Source organism: Peromyscus eremicus, unplaced genomic scaffold, assembly GCF_949786415.1.
Source record: "Peromyscus eremicus unplaced genomic scaffold, PerEre_H2_v1 PerEre#2#unplaced_384, whole genome shotgun sequence".
In the NCBI taxonomy this organism is placed as follows: domain Eukaryota; kingdom Metazoa; phylum Chordata; class Mammalia; order Rodentia; family Cricetidae; genus Peromyscus; species Peromyscus eremicus.
This window is the reverse complement of record NW_026734620.1, coordinates 89491-104692: the sequence shown is the minus strand read 5'-3', so window position 1 is coordinate 104692 and position 15202 is coordinate 89491. Positions and strand designations below refer to the sequence as shown.

Below are 15202 nucleotides of genomic sequence, written 5' to 3'. Positions count from 1 at the left end.
GTCAGCATTACTGGAATTAGGGCATCTCACACATGGCCCGGTCCCCAAAGCCTCTCTCCACAGGGCAGACCTTGACATCTGGCAAAGGGAGAGTCTCAGGCTTGCATCTCAATGCCCTTTTTAGCCAAGTGGTTCCCCAAGTGAGTGTCTTGACCTTTCCATGTCTCCTCATCCACGAATGAGTGAGTGAGTGAGTGAGTGAGTGTGCAAACGAACGTCCCTAGTTGAGAAAGGCGTGGCAGGTCAGAGAACAGGGGAGACAGCCCAGGGCCCCTGGGACCTGGACACACAGATGGATGTCAGTGAGGAGCTGGAAGCCCGGGGGAAGGTGTGAAGAGCGCACCCAGCTCAGACCTGAGGAGCCAGCCCAGGCCTGAAGCTCTTCTCCACGGCTGTCTGCCTGAGGCCAGGCAGACTGCTGAGAGCAGGCCCCAGAACGGGAGAGCTTTACACCCACAGATGAGCCTCTCTGGTCTCTGCTCTGCCAGCTCTGTGAAAGACAAAAGCCAGGGGTCCATTTAAAAATCATTTTTTTATTAACATCATCTTCCTGTTTAGCCAAGTGTCTGTCATGTATAAGGAATGTCGGTAAATATTCCATTTGAAGCTTCTTTGTACATATTTCCATCGATAAATAAACTCTGAATTCACATAAAAAAGTTAAACTTAAATAACTCATATTTCCTTCTCTTGTAACAGCCATATATTGGTAAAATATAAATATTCTTAGACTCAAGCTTTGCTCTAGGAGAACGGTAGAGGAACAGTAATTCACCACATGGTACAACTGTTGACAATAAAACCGAGGAGTTGTTGGCTGGTGTCCTGGCATGGACGAGTGGGTGGGAAACAGAAAATTCACATTTGGTTTTGGGCCAAGGGAGGGGCAGGAGAGATGGCAGAGGGGACAGAGGACAGGGCAGTCGCTTTCATTACAGCACTGATAAAAATAATCTGTCCTGCCACTGAAGTTGAACCTGGAATAGATTCTTCTACATTCGCTGAATAAGTCTGTAATCATTTTACTTCAAACCCAGGTGACAACTAACTGAATATGGCACATAATCCATTCTGAATGACATCAGTAGATTCAGAAAATGATCATGGATCTGGCAAAAACAAGAATGAATGAATGCAAGAGGGGAGAGCGATGATTCAGGGTTGGCGTGGTTATTCCACTGTGGTCAAACACCCATCCAGGGCCTCGGTACTGCAGATCCATCCACTGGGTGAGGGATGACCCCTGGCAGCCTGGACAGAGCATCCTGGGCCTGTGTGGCAGGTGAGGTGGGTGGCCCTCTCAGAGCACTCGGGGGATGACGGTGAAGGGCACAGCAGGGCTGCTGGCCTCCAGCTCCAAGGCCGTCAGGAAGCACTCGGTGGCTGCAGCGTCGTTGCCCTGAGCTTGGAGGACCTCACCCAGCCCGTTCCAGACCTCATGGGCTGTTGAGTTCACCTGCACTGCATCCCGGAGGATCTTCTCAGCTAGACTGTAGCGGCCCAGCTGGTGAAGGACCAGAGCCTGTGGAGACAGAGTCAGACACTCAAGGAGCGCCAGGTACCTACCTACCTGGGCTCCTGAGTAAGGGCTCTGGAGGTAGGAATGTATTTCCTACTCCAAGCACACAGCCAAGTTCTAACCAACTCCTGGGCTTAGGGGCAAGGATTTAAGACATTGCTTGATCACAAGAAACTGCTGAAATCTATTCACCTTTGAACTGCAAGCATGGCAATTTCAGCCAGGTACATGGTAGCAAGTGTGAAGCCGTCCTGGGCTACAGTGAGACCCCGTCTCAAAACAAAGCAACCCTCCCCACTCCAAAACAAAAACCAAACCAAAATAACAACTACACTACCCCCAAATCAAAAGCTAAACAAAAGGCAATGTTACATGGGTCATTTGAAAATTTATCAAGAACCAACCAATTGGAAAGGTCTACTGTGACCTAGTGTGGTTGACCTGCTGTGTCCTAGCTGACACCAGCCTATATGGGAGACGTCTGCCATCTGTGGCACCACTAGTTTTGACATTTAAAAAAACTGCCCAGTCCCTCGCCTTAATCATGTGCCTCATGCTAATGTCCAGTGCTCAGCCCTGCTCAGCTGTGCACAGAGTCACCTTTCAGCTTTAGTCAGGGTGTTTGTGTTGATCCCCAAACATCTGACCATAGCCACGTTCCCCAGTTGCGCAGGTCAGGAAGTGCCTCTTTATCTAATGGCATTACTCTTATGTAACTAGCCTTTCCTTCATGTGGAGAGACACTGAGGTCATGGCCAACCTCTACTCTTGAATGTCACAAAGCCATGGCCATCTTTCCAGAAAGGGTTCCTCTGTTTTTTTAGGAGTATCACTTTGTAGACTATGCTGACCTCTAATTTGTGACAATCCCCTGCCTCTGCCTTCTAAAGGCATGTGCAGCTACTCTTGACTAGATTGTCATTCTGTTACACCTCTGACAACCTCTAGTAAGATGAATTTATTGAGAAACCCTCATGGTCTATTTATGAAAAGATACAGAGGGATGATCTAGGTGAAGGATGAAGGTGGCGGGGAGTCCAACGTCACCAGCATCCCTCACAGTGGCCTGCCGTCTTTTGGAAAGTCTCTATTTAGGGTAAATGTCTCCAAAGTGGCAAGTAGAGGCCATGACTCTGATTAGAGTTCTCAAGCTTGCTGTACATTTTCTGTGGGGTCAGCTTCACTGGTGTGGTCTGGAGGTCAGCAGGTACCACCCCTCATCCCTTCCATCTCGGCTCTTCATTTGTGTTAAGATGAGTGCAGTATGGTCCTCCATGTTGAGAGCTGCATTTCTTCAATAACTGAGGTTGGCTGGATCCCCTGCCTTCTTCAGGACCCTTTAGAAGACTATGCTACCATCGTCTTCTTTGAACCAAGGTTCCCCTCCCACATTTATTATTTTTGTGTATATGTGTGTGTTCCTGTGTGAGATTCTGTGCACCATGTATGTTCAGGAGCCCACAGAGGCCATAGAAGGCACAGAATCCCTGGAACTAAACTTACAGTTGTTTATGAACCACTATATGGATGCTGAAAACCCAACCAGGGTCCTCTGCAAAGGCAATAAGCACTCAGGACTGTGGAGTCATGCCCCAGCCCCCTAAATTCTCGGTGTTTAAATTCATTCATAGCTATAAATCTGGAGGGGGTGTGTCACTCCCTAGCTTAGAAAGTTAACCCTCCACAGGGCTAACACTCTTCAGTGTGTGCTGTGACCTATCCAGTTTTAAGTAGTTTACTTTGCCTTGGCACGCAGACCTGGATTTCTGCTGCTGTGCAAGATACAAAATGGCTAATTCTGCCTACTGTTCACTCAGTAGGGCACTGGCTCTGTCATACAGCAGACAAGAGCAGGAAAAAGGGGCCATCTACTATGTTCCAAGGAGCTACATAGCTAGCCTCTGTATCAGCATCACGCTGTTGGAATTTCCACAACTATGAGTCATATCTTAATACGTAGGATTACAGGCTTTCCTCTCTACCTTTTGCTTTGAAATATTTCCTGACCATCTTGCCTTGAACTGTTACAGACAAATGTGACAATCCTTTGGTCAGTCCCTGTGGGAGTCAAACTGTATTTACAATGAATCTCTAGGTGTGCATGGAAAAGCTGACATCTTTATGGTGGGTAATTTTCCTGCCCAAGAATACAGCATGACCAGCCATTACTCAAATGTAACCCTAACTCTCCCAATAGGCCTTGTTCTTTCTAGACATAGCTTCTGTTTACCCCAAGGTGGGCCTAGCTCACTCTCACAATTGTACTTTACCACCAGGCAAGAGCACTGGGTCAAGTCTCAGGGGCCAAAGTGGCAGGCACAGTGCTAACTGTGGCCTGAGACACACGCAGATGATGGTACCATGAGAACGGGCAGCTGGTGCTCACTCTCAGAGCACCCATGAAATAAGTGCTTGCACAGGCCCACGGGGCAACTTCAGCTCACCCCTCCTCAGGACATGTGCCCTGTAGGGGCCTAAACAGTTGCACTGACTTCCGAGTCACGTGCTGGGAAGAGCTGGTGGTCAGTGGGATGACAGCCAAGGAACCTGAGGAGGTCCTCCACTGGGGGTCACAGGAGGGAGAACCCTAGCTGGGGGGGACAGGGTTCAGGAAGTCTTGGTGGGTGAGGAGGAGGAGGGTGAGGACGAGGAAGAGGAAAAGGAGGAGGAGCAATGAGGGCTGAGGGTGACGGCAGAGGTAGCTTGGCCATCCCAGAGAGCTGGTCCCGGTGAACGTGGGTTTCCTCTCCACCCCTCTTAGACAGTAAGGGAACTGGGTAGGAACAGGGAAAGACACTGGGCCCTGGGGCTTGCCTTCCTGAAGGGGTGAGCACAACCACACAGTGCAGACAGCAAATGCCTGCCCAATGTCTGCCACAAGACCAGCACTGTCCTATGTGGACTGGATCCCCTAGGGGACATCAGCGCTGTCTCAGAAGGCCTGGCCAAGCCCAGTATGTACCAAGCAGAGGGGCATTCTCACTACCTAAAAGGCAGTGAACTCCAGCTGTGGACAACTGTCACCCTATCAGGCTCCAACTTTTCAAGTGAGCAAAAATGGCTTCTCTAGAGCACTGTGCCTCTGGTGTGAAAATGGACCACTGCAGAATCCCTGTTCCTAGCTCCTGGGTCTGTTCAAACTTCTTTGTGTGAAGTTGGATGGTGGGGGGCAACGGCAGGTGGCGGGACAGTGAGTACTCCCACCCCCTGTCTAGGATGGAGCTCTCTCACGCAGACCTCCTCTAGAAACACGACAACCTGACATCATCACTTGCCAACCCCAAGGGCCAGAAAGCAGAACATCAATGCTCAAGAGCTTCTGCCTGCTCCTTCTAGAAAGTGCTACCTGTCCAGCTTTCCTTTGGATGTTCCACGCAGCCAACAGGAGACAGGTACAGACAGGGTCTGGAAGGTGGCCACAGGCAGCAGTGTGAAGGGGTCACAAGAGGGGCCCATTTCATCTCTCAAGATGCATCCCAGTATGTCATAATTCTGAACACACTGGAGAAAAAGGTACTGGATGGCTTTCAGGTGAGGAGACACACAGCATGCCTCTGGCAAGTGACAAGGGAAAGGCCACCTTGGAAGGCACAAAGGCATCCCTGCTTACTTCTCTGCAGGTGGGAACAAGATGCCTGGTCTGCCCTCTGGGTCCTCGCTGTTCCTGTGGCTTGAAGAGGTGACCCAAGGTTGAGGCTGTGGCTGTGGCAGGGGCTCTGTGGGTCCTCTGAGAGCACACTCCAATGTGTGCAGGTGACACCAAGTAGCCACACTGTATCTCCTAATCAGGAACTAATCATTAGTTCATGACTGCATTGTTCCTCTGCATGCTATGATTGGGAAATTGTTCCTAGTCCAAGCACAGGATTTTCCAGCTGTGGCCTGCGGCTTGGGAACATCCTACTCATTTATTCACGGCCCAGGAGGACTCCCTGCCTTCCATTGCTTGGGCTTGCTGGCGTGTGGTCCAGTGTGGGGACCTGGAGGGTACTGTTCTCCCAATGGCTACTGGTTTCACTCTGCTAAAGTGGGCCCCAGTCCCTAGGCTAGGAGTTTTGTTTTGCTGTGGCATCTACTGAACATGGGTGCAGCCTGCTGTGAGGGTATAGAGCAGAGTTCATTCCCTGCTAAAGTCCTACAAGAAGAGTCTTGATAGACGCAACTGATTGACACCCTCGGTGCTAGGTAGATGGTGGGGTGGTGGTGTCTCTGCGGTTCCCTAGTGGTTAGGTTTTGGCCCTTCGTAGACCTGGACCTGACTCCTAAGGTAGAGACAGGCTGCCCCTCTCAGGTGACCTTGGAGCTTCCCAAGCAATGTGTTCTGTGGAATGAATTCCTAAAACTGGAGGCTTATGGGGGCTACCAGTGTGGGCTTGTCATAGGAATGAAAGATAGGCCTCGCCCTATTCCCCCGGAGAGCCAAGGCCATCTGGGAAATCAGTCACACTGTAGGAACCACCACAGCATGTTCTTGATAAGCAAAAGGTTGGCCAGGAGTAGCTGGGAGTTGGCTGTGTGATCCAGGCCCTTCCATGCCTTGAGAGGCCTTCTTCCCCTGCCTTGGCCTTGAAGAACAATTCTAACCACACCATCACTATCCCACAGGCCCTGCCTGTTCTCCTCTCCAAAGACCAGAAGCCTCGCTCCAGAGCTTGGCATTTAACTGTTCCCACTGCCGCAGGCTGTAGCCCTTCCATGGTTCAGCCAGGCTGACTGTCAGTGGCCACATTACTGAGCCCCTCCGCTTCCTCTACCTCAGTCAGCCTAGCGCTTCCTGCTGGAACTCAAGTTCCAACAAAGTCCTGGGCCTCCCTATTCCCTGACAGGCCCAGGATCCACTGCTCCTCACAGGTAGGTCAGGAGCATGGACTCTCAGTCCTCCACGAAGCAAGAGAAAGAAAGGAAAGCTGACGACATGATCCTAGAACTCACAACTGCCTCCGTATCAAAGCGAATACAGTCTACAGGATGATGGTCCAGATGTGCTGGGATACAGGTGGATGTGGTGCAGGCCTGTCTTAAAGAGCAGTGAAAATGTCAAATGACACCAGCCCCGTCCAGTGCTAGGTGCTGGCTCCACCCCCGTCACCTGACCATCACCAAGTGGATATTGCTGCAGATCTGTACCATCAGCAGGGGGCATCTGCCCCAGCCTTGTGAGTTGGGATTGGAACTGTGACACATGTGTGTGCCCTTACCATTGGGTCCCCTCATTGTAGTGGGTAGCTGTTCTGATTATGACCTTGAAGCACCGCTCCTAGAGAGGCAGCAGGTAACTGCTGCACCTGCCTATGACCTTGAAGTACATGCCCCTGGGGCATGGCTGCTGGAGTGGGGGAACCTTAAGATCTGGCATGCACATCTGCTGTGCACTCTTCTCTCCCTCATGGTTTGAATGCTGGGGAGGACCAGGCAGATCTTGGACCAGGAAGAAGATCAGTGTGGGCTATAGCTCGGTTTTTCAGGCTGTAGTGAGTTTTATCTTCTAATAAATTCCTTTGCCTATTATACAGACTCCGTGGATTAATAGCTATAGCTCATTCTTGCAGAGTGTGAGGGAACAGGAGCTCCCTTACTAGCCCCTTTCATTAGACACAAATGCAGACAGCTTCCCAAGCTTGTAATTATTCTAATCAGGTGTTTTATACAAATAAGATATTGGTGATGCACCAAATTAGAAATAAAGGATTAAATTAAACCTGTTATTTCAAATGTGATAAAATGGACTTGGCTAGTTTGAGGGCAATTAGCATCTGCCTTTTTGTTGTGGTAATTACTGCCCTAGACTCCACACCTTGCCACATGCCTAGGGAGTATACAGGAGCCTTGGGAAGGCTGCGGTGCACCCAGTCAGAGCCTTCAAGGCCAAAGTTCCTTTGGGGATCTTGGACACGTCCATGGTACTCTGCCCAAGAGCAAGGGCAGCCATTTGCTGAGCTCCAGGCATGCCACAGTCTATTGCTTGTCCCAGGGGTACAGACATAGGCAGGTGATATCCATGAAAGCATCCTTCTTGAAGAAGCCATTGCTAAGAATTCATGTGCTCAGCTGTAGTCGGGCCAGGTGTCCTGTCTCCAGCGGGCTGTATTTCTCCCAAGCAGTGTCCGGGGGATGAGTACTGGGCGCTCTCCAGGCAGGGTACGGATGACTTCTGCTCCACCTCACTCCGCACACTGTCTCCAGGTAGCCATCTGTCACTCACTGGACTTTTAATAGCTTTGTTCCCACTTCTAGGTCAGAAATGCCATCAATGCTACCCTACAGGAGGCAGGTTAGGGTAAGTGGCTCTTCTAAAACCACAGGCAGACAAACACCAGGGGCCAGCAGCATGGATGAGTTTTTAGTATGCAAAGAGTTGATGGTCATTTCAAGAGCTTGCTCAACTGTCCTGTGAGAGATGTTACATGATCGCAGAAAATCCCCTCCTACTTCCTCACTGGGCTTTCCGGTGGGTGACGACAGGGCAGGGACCGGATGAGCCCCTGCGTCTCTGCACCTCCAGGTAGGTGGCAAGGAATCAAGACAGAAAGGGTAAATAAGCAAGCCCTGAAACATCCTGGATTCAAGAATATGACTGAGTACCGACCCAGACCAGTGCCCTGCCTGGCTCTTCCAGCTGCCCTGGGAAAGTGAAGGCTTGTTTGGCTTGTTTTGTACCCATGAGTTGGTACAGCTGTGGTGGTCAACGGAAGCAGTGTGAGACTTTGCTCCAGAGAGAGCTGGGGCTCCAACACAGAGGCTTTATGGGACAGGGAACTAGGCCAAGTCTGCATTCACGGCCGTTTGGATGAGGAGGATCAGAAAGAAGAGAATAAGCTGGGGGTATTTAAAAACAAGTTTCTTTCAAAGCAGAGCCTGACAGTGAACTAGTGCCACTCTCAGGAGCCTGCAGGGGACAAAGGCTTTGACAGGATGGCTGTGCAGTGGTACTGGAACACCACCTAGGGCTGCCCTGGGCCTCACAGCTGCCCTCCTGCTCTGCAGCCCTGGAAGAGCTGTCTGTTCTGGGCACGAGCACTCTGTGTGTGATGCAGCCCGCCCTGCCTCCCACTGACTCCCGCAGAAGGAACTGAACGGCACCTGTAGGTGGTAGTGGGGCTGCTCTGGGTTTGTCTATCTGGTCCCGGCAGCCACCACCGGTGAGGAGGCCTGGTTCCACCAGGCCGTCTGGTTTCCTTTGTTTGCTCTGAGCAGAGGACAGGCAAGTGCATGTGTCCAGGACAATTATGTATGCCAGGGCTCCTCAGTGCAGCCACCTGCCTGCATTCCTCTGCCCATGCCCACCAGAGCACACTGCAGGAGTGGGGCTCACACACTGCCACTAGGCTCCCTGGACAAGGCTCCCAGAGGTCAGGTGACCCTATCGTCTTTCAGAAGGGAGCAGGGCTGGTTTTCCAGCTTGAGTCGATTGAAACAGTTTTGATCCAGTTTACCCCAAGCCTTCCTGACACACTTGTGCCCACTTAAGATGCACAGGCAGCAGGTAGCCCCGTGTGGTAGCATGCAGCCCTCCCCCAGCAACACATGGCTTCTGCCACCATCTCTGGGTGGCCTCCAGGCGCTTTAGGGAGGACAGAGCATTCATGAGGCTGCTCAGCCTCCAGACCAGCAAAGAGCAGCTCAAGTTCTGCTCTGGGGACTTAGGCTGAAGGGCAGTGGAGGGGAGGCTGCAGGGACAAAGGACAGGAGGGGAATGCCAGCTGCCAGCGAGCCCTGTCGCACTGCAGGAGGGACTTCTTCAAAGGGCAGCAGGGGTGGAGGAAAGGGTTCTGCAAGTACTGGGTGAGGCCACGCTTGGTGCTGGGTGGCCTTTCTCCATCGGTGATGGACAGGACTAGGGTGACATTAAAGGTAACCTCTAATCCCTGTGGCCTCTGCCCTTCACCCTCCCCCACCCCAGCCCTGCCTGAATGCCAGCTGCCTCCTCCTTCTCTCGCTCTCCTCCAAGCTAACTATAACAAGCACTCCACCTTGTAGACAGCCCCTAGTCGGTCCTGGGATATGGTATTTGAGGCAGGGAGGGGACGCTCTGCCTTGGGGCAGGGGCTGGGGGTGCAGAGGTCTTGGCACTTAGCACAAACCCTTGAAGTTCTTCCTCACTCACAGAGCTGCAAACACCAGGAGGAAAGGGCCTGGTGCCTCTCCTGAAGGACCCCCACTGCCCCCCACAGGCAGCAGGTCTCTGTTCACCAGTGATATTTGAGGGCAGGAGGTTGCTCTCCCACGGGGCTCCTTTTCCAGGTCAAATCTTTACTTGAAGAAATGTGCCTTCTGGAGACTAGGCCTTCCAGCATCCACTCAGAAGCAGACAAACCTCTTACATTCGTCAGCCTGGGGCCAAGCAGCTACAGAAAGCGCAGTCCTCAGATGACAGGGTTCTGGCTTTCTGCTCTTCTCAGCGGGCGGCCTCCTGTCTAATCTTGCTGTGACCAGTTGCTCTCCACTGCCCTGCTGTCCTCTATTCCTTCCCATTCCCCTGTAACCCTGGCCTTCACGGACCTCTACGGAGACTTTCTATCTAATGCCTAAGCTCTGATGCTCCGAGTCCCCTGAAGTCATGTGGAGAAGTCCCCTTCTGTTTCTACCTGGCAGGCTTTAAGGACCTGGAGGGAACTTCTGGACTAGCTTCCTCCCTTCCTCTGTCCCTACCCTCTGGGCTTTCCAACATGGTAAATTCAACCCTCTCTCCATATGACTGCATTCTGCATCATGTAGGTCCTCAAAGGAGGAGGCCTCAGTCTCACCGTGGGTTCAGAGAAAGTCACCATTAAGCCTTAGGAAAACATGAAGATGGCTTTTCCTTTTGAAATGTTTTTTAAAGGCGTGTGACTAGTGGAATCTTTTAAAGCGGCTTTCTTTCAGAATGGTCTGGAATATCCTCCAGTGTATTCTGCAATCAGGAACGCTGGAGTGATGGGCTCTCAGGCAGTGGGGTGCCCGCAGTCTGGCTGTAAGCCACGGCCTGCTCAGCCCAGGCCTTCAATTTCCTCTGGCCTCATGTCTTTCAAAGGGGGTGCTCAGCACTAGTGTCAACATATCTACAGGCTGTGGTGGCTTTTAGAGAACTGGGGGTCACTGGGACAGTCTAGGAAGGGACCACAGCCACCTGGCTAGTCACTTCCAAGGCCTGAGGTGCCCCAAAGCCTGCCCCTTCCCACAGTTAGGCGGTGTGGAGAGTAGGGTACAGGAGCACCCCCAGGCCCATCACCCTTATTTTATGGGTGGGGTGGGATGGGGAGATTAGTCCCCAATAATCAGTCGGCTGAAATCCCTGTACAGATAGTGTACTCTTTGCTTATTACCTATGTGCTTTTTTTTTTTTTTTTTTAAGAGAAAAGCAGAAAAAGGAGATTTATTCAGTGTGGTCTCCCACCCCTGGCCCATCTTCAGGGTTCTGAAGAAAGGTCACTTCTACATCATGTACTGAATCCACTGCCATGGAAATGCTGTTGCCAGCTGCCATACTGAAACACTTAAAACGACAAGAAAAAGTGGGTACGTATCTTGAACAGATGTGTTCCCCGACCCCCAAACAGCTTTAACCCACGATTGGATGAGGCTGTGGATACAGAACCCATGAAGGTGGAAAGCCAACTGCCCTCTCTATGCTGGGGTCACACAAGAGGGCTGCGGAACATTCTGGTATCTGTGTCCCCAGGATGGAGCTCTGCCCACTCTGCTACAACCACAACTACTGTGTCTGGCTCTTTCCTTCCATCCATAAACGTGCATGGGGCACTGTGGGTGCCTGCACCAGGGGGCTGGCTAGAGACTCAGGGGCACAGACTGTCACAGGAGCCATGCTTCCTGTCCCTCGAGGAGCACAGGCATGGGCCTGGAGGGTGGACTTGCTGCGGGTCTTGTCCTGGTCTAGTGTCCCCAAGGGCTGTCCCTTAAGTGTGCAGAACCAATGTCTGCCTGAGGGAAGGAAGCAACAGGACAGCTCCCCACTGTCCCAGATGGCAAGATACAGCTCTCTTACCCACCTGCTAAAAGGATGAGAAGGTTGAAGCTTAGGATCCATGACCACTGAACTCTGTGTGTGGGTGCTGTGACCCCAAGATGCCTCTGAGACAGAAGACCCCATGTGTATCTAATTCCTCCTACTGGACACATCACTCCAAGGCAGGTGCCTGGCTCTTGAGAGGATGAGGTCATTTAATAAGCAGTCCAAGCCCAATCAGAAAGCAATGAGGCTGAGGAGCTGGGTGTCACTGTCACAACGGTGTCAGAAGCAGGCACTTGGCTTGGACGAACTGCCCTGGCTGCAGACACCTTGACTTACCCCTGGGGTCAATGTGCAATGATTTTGCTAGTCGAGAGGGAGATGTGGTTTTTCTAGCGGAAAGACACTGTATGTCTCAGCTCCTCGCTGGGGTCATGCTGCCTTGGAAAATCATACCCAGGCAGTCTGAATGCTGCCCCCTGGCCCTGAGACAGGGAATATTCAGTGGCCCTGGTGTCAGCACCTGGTGCTTGGTGTTGCTGCAGGCGGGGACCCTGGAGGCCAGGCAGGGGGCTGTGGGGAACCCCAGCACCAGGGGAGTTCCTGATGGCAGCAGTCTGAGGCATGCTGCTCACAAATTCAACCACCAGTCAGCACAGAAGCACCGCATTAGCGCCTCCAAAGCTCTGCCTGGTGTGCTGACCCAATTGAGGAAGCGTCAGGCCAGTCAATCCTAAGCAGCATCAAAGGACAGCAGTGAGCAGAGAGCAGGGCCACTGACGGTGGGGGGGGGGGGGCGCGAAGTGACAAGGAAGCCTTGGGTCCTTAGCAAGGTGTGGGGATGGGCCTCTGGCTCACTCTGAAATTGGAGGCAGTTCCTCGTCATGGTCCAAACTGAGCCTCTGGCTCCCTCTCCCAACTGCTTTGCTGCAATGCGATGAGCTCATAGCTGGACCTGACTTGCTCTTAGGAGAGAAGTGCCTTAGTCCTGATGCTGTGCCGACTGCCATTCCCTAGTCAGTGCGTCCGATTCTGTGGGTGCTACCTAGCTGCCCTTACTGGTACTTTTCCACTGGCAATGGGCAGGAGACTCGTGTTGACTTATTTATACATCTCCCTGGTTGACTTATTTATTTATTTTTATCTACCTTCACCAACAACAAGCCAGGCAGAAAACAAGGCAGGACAGCCCTGAAGTCAAGCGCTTCCCCATGGCCCAAGTTATCCACGCAGTGGAAAGTGTGGTGCTAATTACCTCCCAGGGGGGCCTACCTGCCTCCACAGGAGGCTTCTGTCCCTGCCTGTTTGGGAAGGTGGTATGCCACCCCAGGCAGTGTGCCGGCGAGACACTGCTGTCTGGGACCACTGTTTCCACAGGTGGCTTGAGCAGGCCCACATAAGAGGCTCACCTCCTCTAGCACAGGGGGCATATTCTCAGGGCCTTGGTTGGGGGGTGGGGCAGGGCTTCCAATTACGGGCTTGTCATGGTCACAACAATTTACATGTAAGAAGCTGTACTGAGGGTTTCCTAGAGTCACAGGGCCTAAGAGTTGGAGTCGGAGAGAACCCGGCCCCTACTACGGTGGCCCAAGCCTGGAATCCCTTCCCAGGAGCCTGGCAGATTCTTAGTGCAGTCCTCTTCCTTACCACCTGACTGTAAACCAGACAGGAAGCTTCAGGGGAGAGGGATTTATTTTGGCTCAAGGTTTGAGGGTACAGACCGTGTCAGGGAAGGCATGGCGGCGGCGGACAGGGGCTCTTGGCTGTGGAGGCAGAAGCGTGAGGCCACTTGCTTACACCTTGACAGACTAGCAAGCTGAGGGGCTGAGCTATTGCCCTTAAGCCTGATTCCCAGTGACTACACCCACAAGTGAGGCCCTACTTCCTCCTTAAGGTCCCCTCCCTGCAACAGTGACATCAGCTGAAAACCAAGTATTCACACAAATGAGCCTGTGGGAGTATAATATATCCAAACCGGAGTGCCTAGCCTCACAGGGCCAACCTGTTCTCAGAGAGGTGGAGAGGGAAGCCATGCCTTTGGGGGTGCTCTCTGTACTCAGTCTGACCATTTTCCACCACCACCACAAGCAAAAGCCTGGATCCAGCAACCTTAGTGAGATGCTTGGGCAGAAGGCCGGGCCGGGAGCAGCCCAACGGCTGGTGGGTCATCCTCTCTCCAACCTACTGTGGGACCTTCTAGCGAATGCCAACCTAGACTGCGTTTCTCTAAGAGTCTCACTTTTTCAGTCTCGAAAACAGCGGGCAGAGTACAGGACTGGTAAGGTCTCTTATTTAAAACATATTTTGGGAGCACCATTACATACTCAACATGTATGCTGTCCTAGGACTTGAGAAGTAGTAGCTGATATGACCAGGAAGGCTTCTCAAGGAAGAGACTGGGCAAGACCAAGGGGCTGAGTGAGTGCTAACCTTCGGCTATAAAACTGAGTGCCACAGGAGAGCTTGGGGCTGTGTTCACCACATACTGCCAGGGGAAGGGGCCAGTCCTGATCCCCTTCTGCACACAGAGTGGCTACAGGTGAGGCTAAGTGCAGCCCCAAGGGCTCCTGGGATTTCTGCCTTCTTAGGAGCAGGTGGATGAGCTTGGGCTCACTGAGTGCCAGAAGGTTCCAGGATTTATAGGAAACTTGGAAAGAAGTCAACAGTACAGAGCAGAAGCCACCAGCTGTTGGACTAGGGAACCCCAGGCTCTTGGAGGCAGAGGACATTTTTACTCACCTTTCCTTCCACCCCTGGGACTCGCAGTGTCCAAATAATGCATGCTGTTAATTACAAGCCATTCCAGCCCCTAGGACATTTTTTGGTACATTATAAATATTCCATAGATGACTATGGAATGGGTATCATGTCCTGGACCTGCCCATCACCCCTCTTGTCCAGCTTCTGTGCCAACTGTACTCTGGGCCCAGTGCAGATGCTGTGTGGGAGGTGGGGATGATGATGGTCCCTTCAGCCAGGAACGTCAGCTCCCACATCTATCCCTGAAGGTTGCGTGGGGACTTCTCTGGGCCCCATCTGAACTTCCACAGGGCTGCCCAGATGACACAAAGCCTCAGCATTCCCCACAGCCTTTTCAATAGACAGGGAACCAAAGAGGATGGCCTCCAGGTGCTGGTTCCATGGGGATCGTTTGACTCACTGGGATCCAAACACGGGGATGATTTACTACCTGCCAGGGTGGATGTGGTCACTTTGGCCAGTACCTTCCCCATCCCTGCCAGGGTCTGGCAGGAGCAATTTTTCCATTTTTAAACAGGAACAAACAGAAATGATAAGACATTTTCCGATGAAGTGGGGTCTGAAAATGATTAGCCTCGGAAAAATTGTCCCTAAAATAACAAGACAACTCATAATCTTCTATCTGGATGGGAAAGGGATGGGCCTCACTGGCCAGTGCTAGGCTCCACTCAGCCACTCCTCATCACACGCTTGAGCTGCTGGTCCACCATGGCAGAGAAAGCCACAGTTCAGCGAGGAAAGGAGAAATAGACAGTTTGTCTGGAAGCAGACTTTCACTGTTTGTTTGAATGCACTTTCTTTCCTAGTGCTCCCAAGTCAGGCCCAGGGTGGGGGAAGGGAGATGGTGACCAGGTTGGGGACCTAGTGAGGACCTGGGGAAGGATGGGGCTGTATAGAGAAGATTTCCACTGCAGAGCTCTTGGAGAGAACAGAGACCCAGCAGGCACGCTTTCCCCACACACTGAGCTCTTATCATT

General features: G+C 52.1%; 1 protein-coding gene across 1 annotated transcript in view; it reads right to left on the bottom strand.

Annotated features, from left to right (window-relative positions):
* Positions 1 to 513: 513 nt before the first annotated feature.
* LOC131901788 (tetratricopeptide repeat protein 7B-like) overlaps positions 514 to 15202 on the bottom strand; it is a gene marked incomplete at its 5' end in the record, with an annotated part of 99874 nt that continues 85185 nt past the window's right edge. Inside the window, one exon of the mRNA XM_059252864.1 lies at positions 514 to 1522. Coding sequence (XP_059108847.1) covers positions 1301 to 1522 — 222 coding nt within the window. The remainder of the gene's footprint in view (positions 1523 to 15202) is intronic.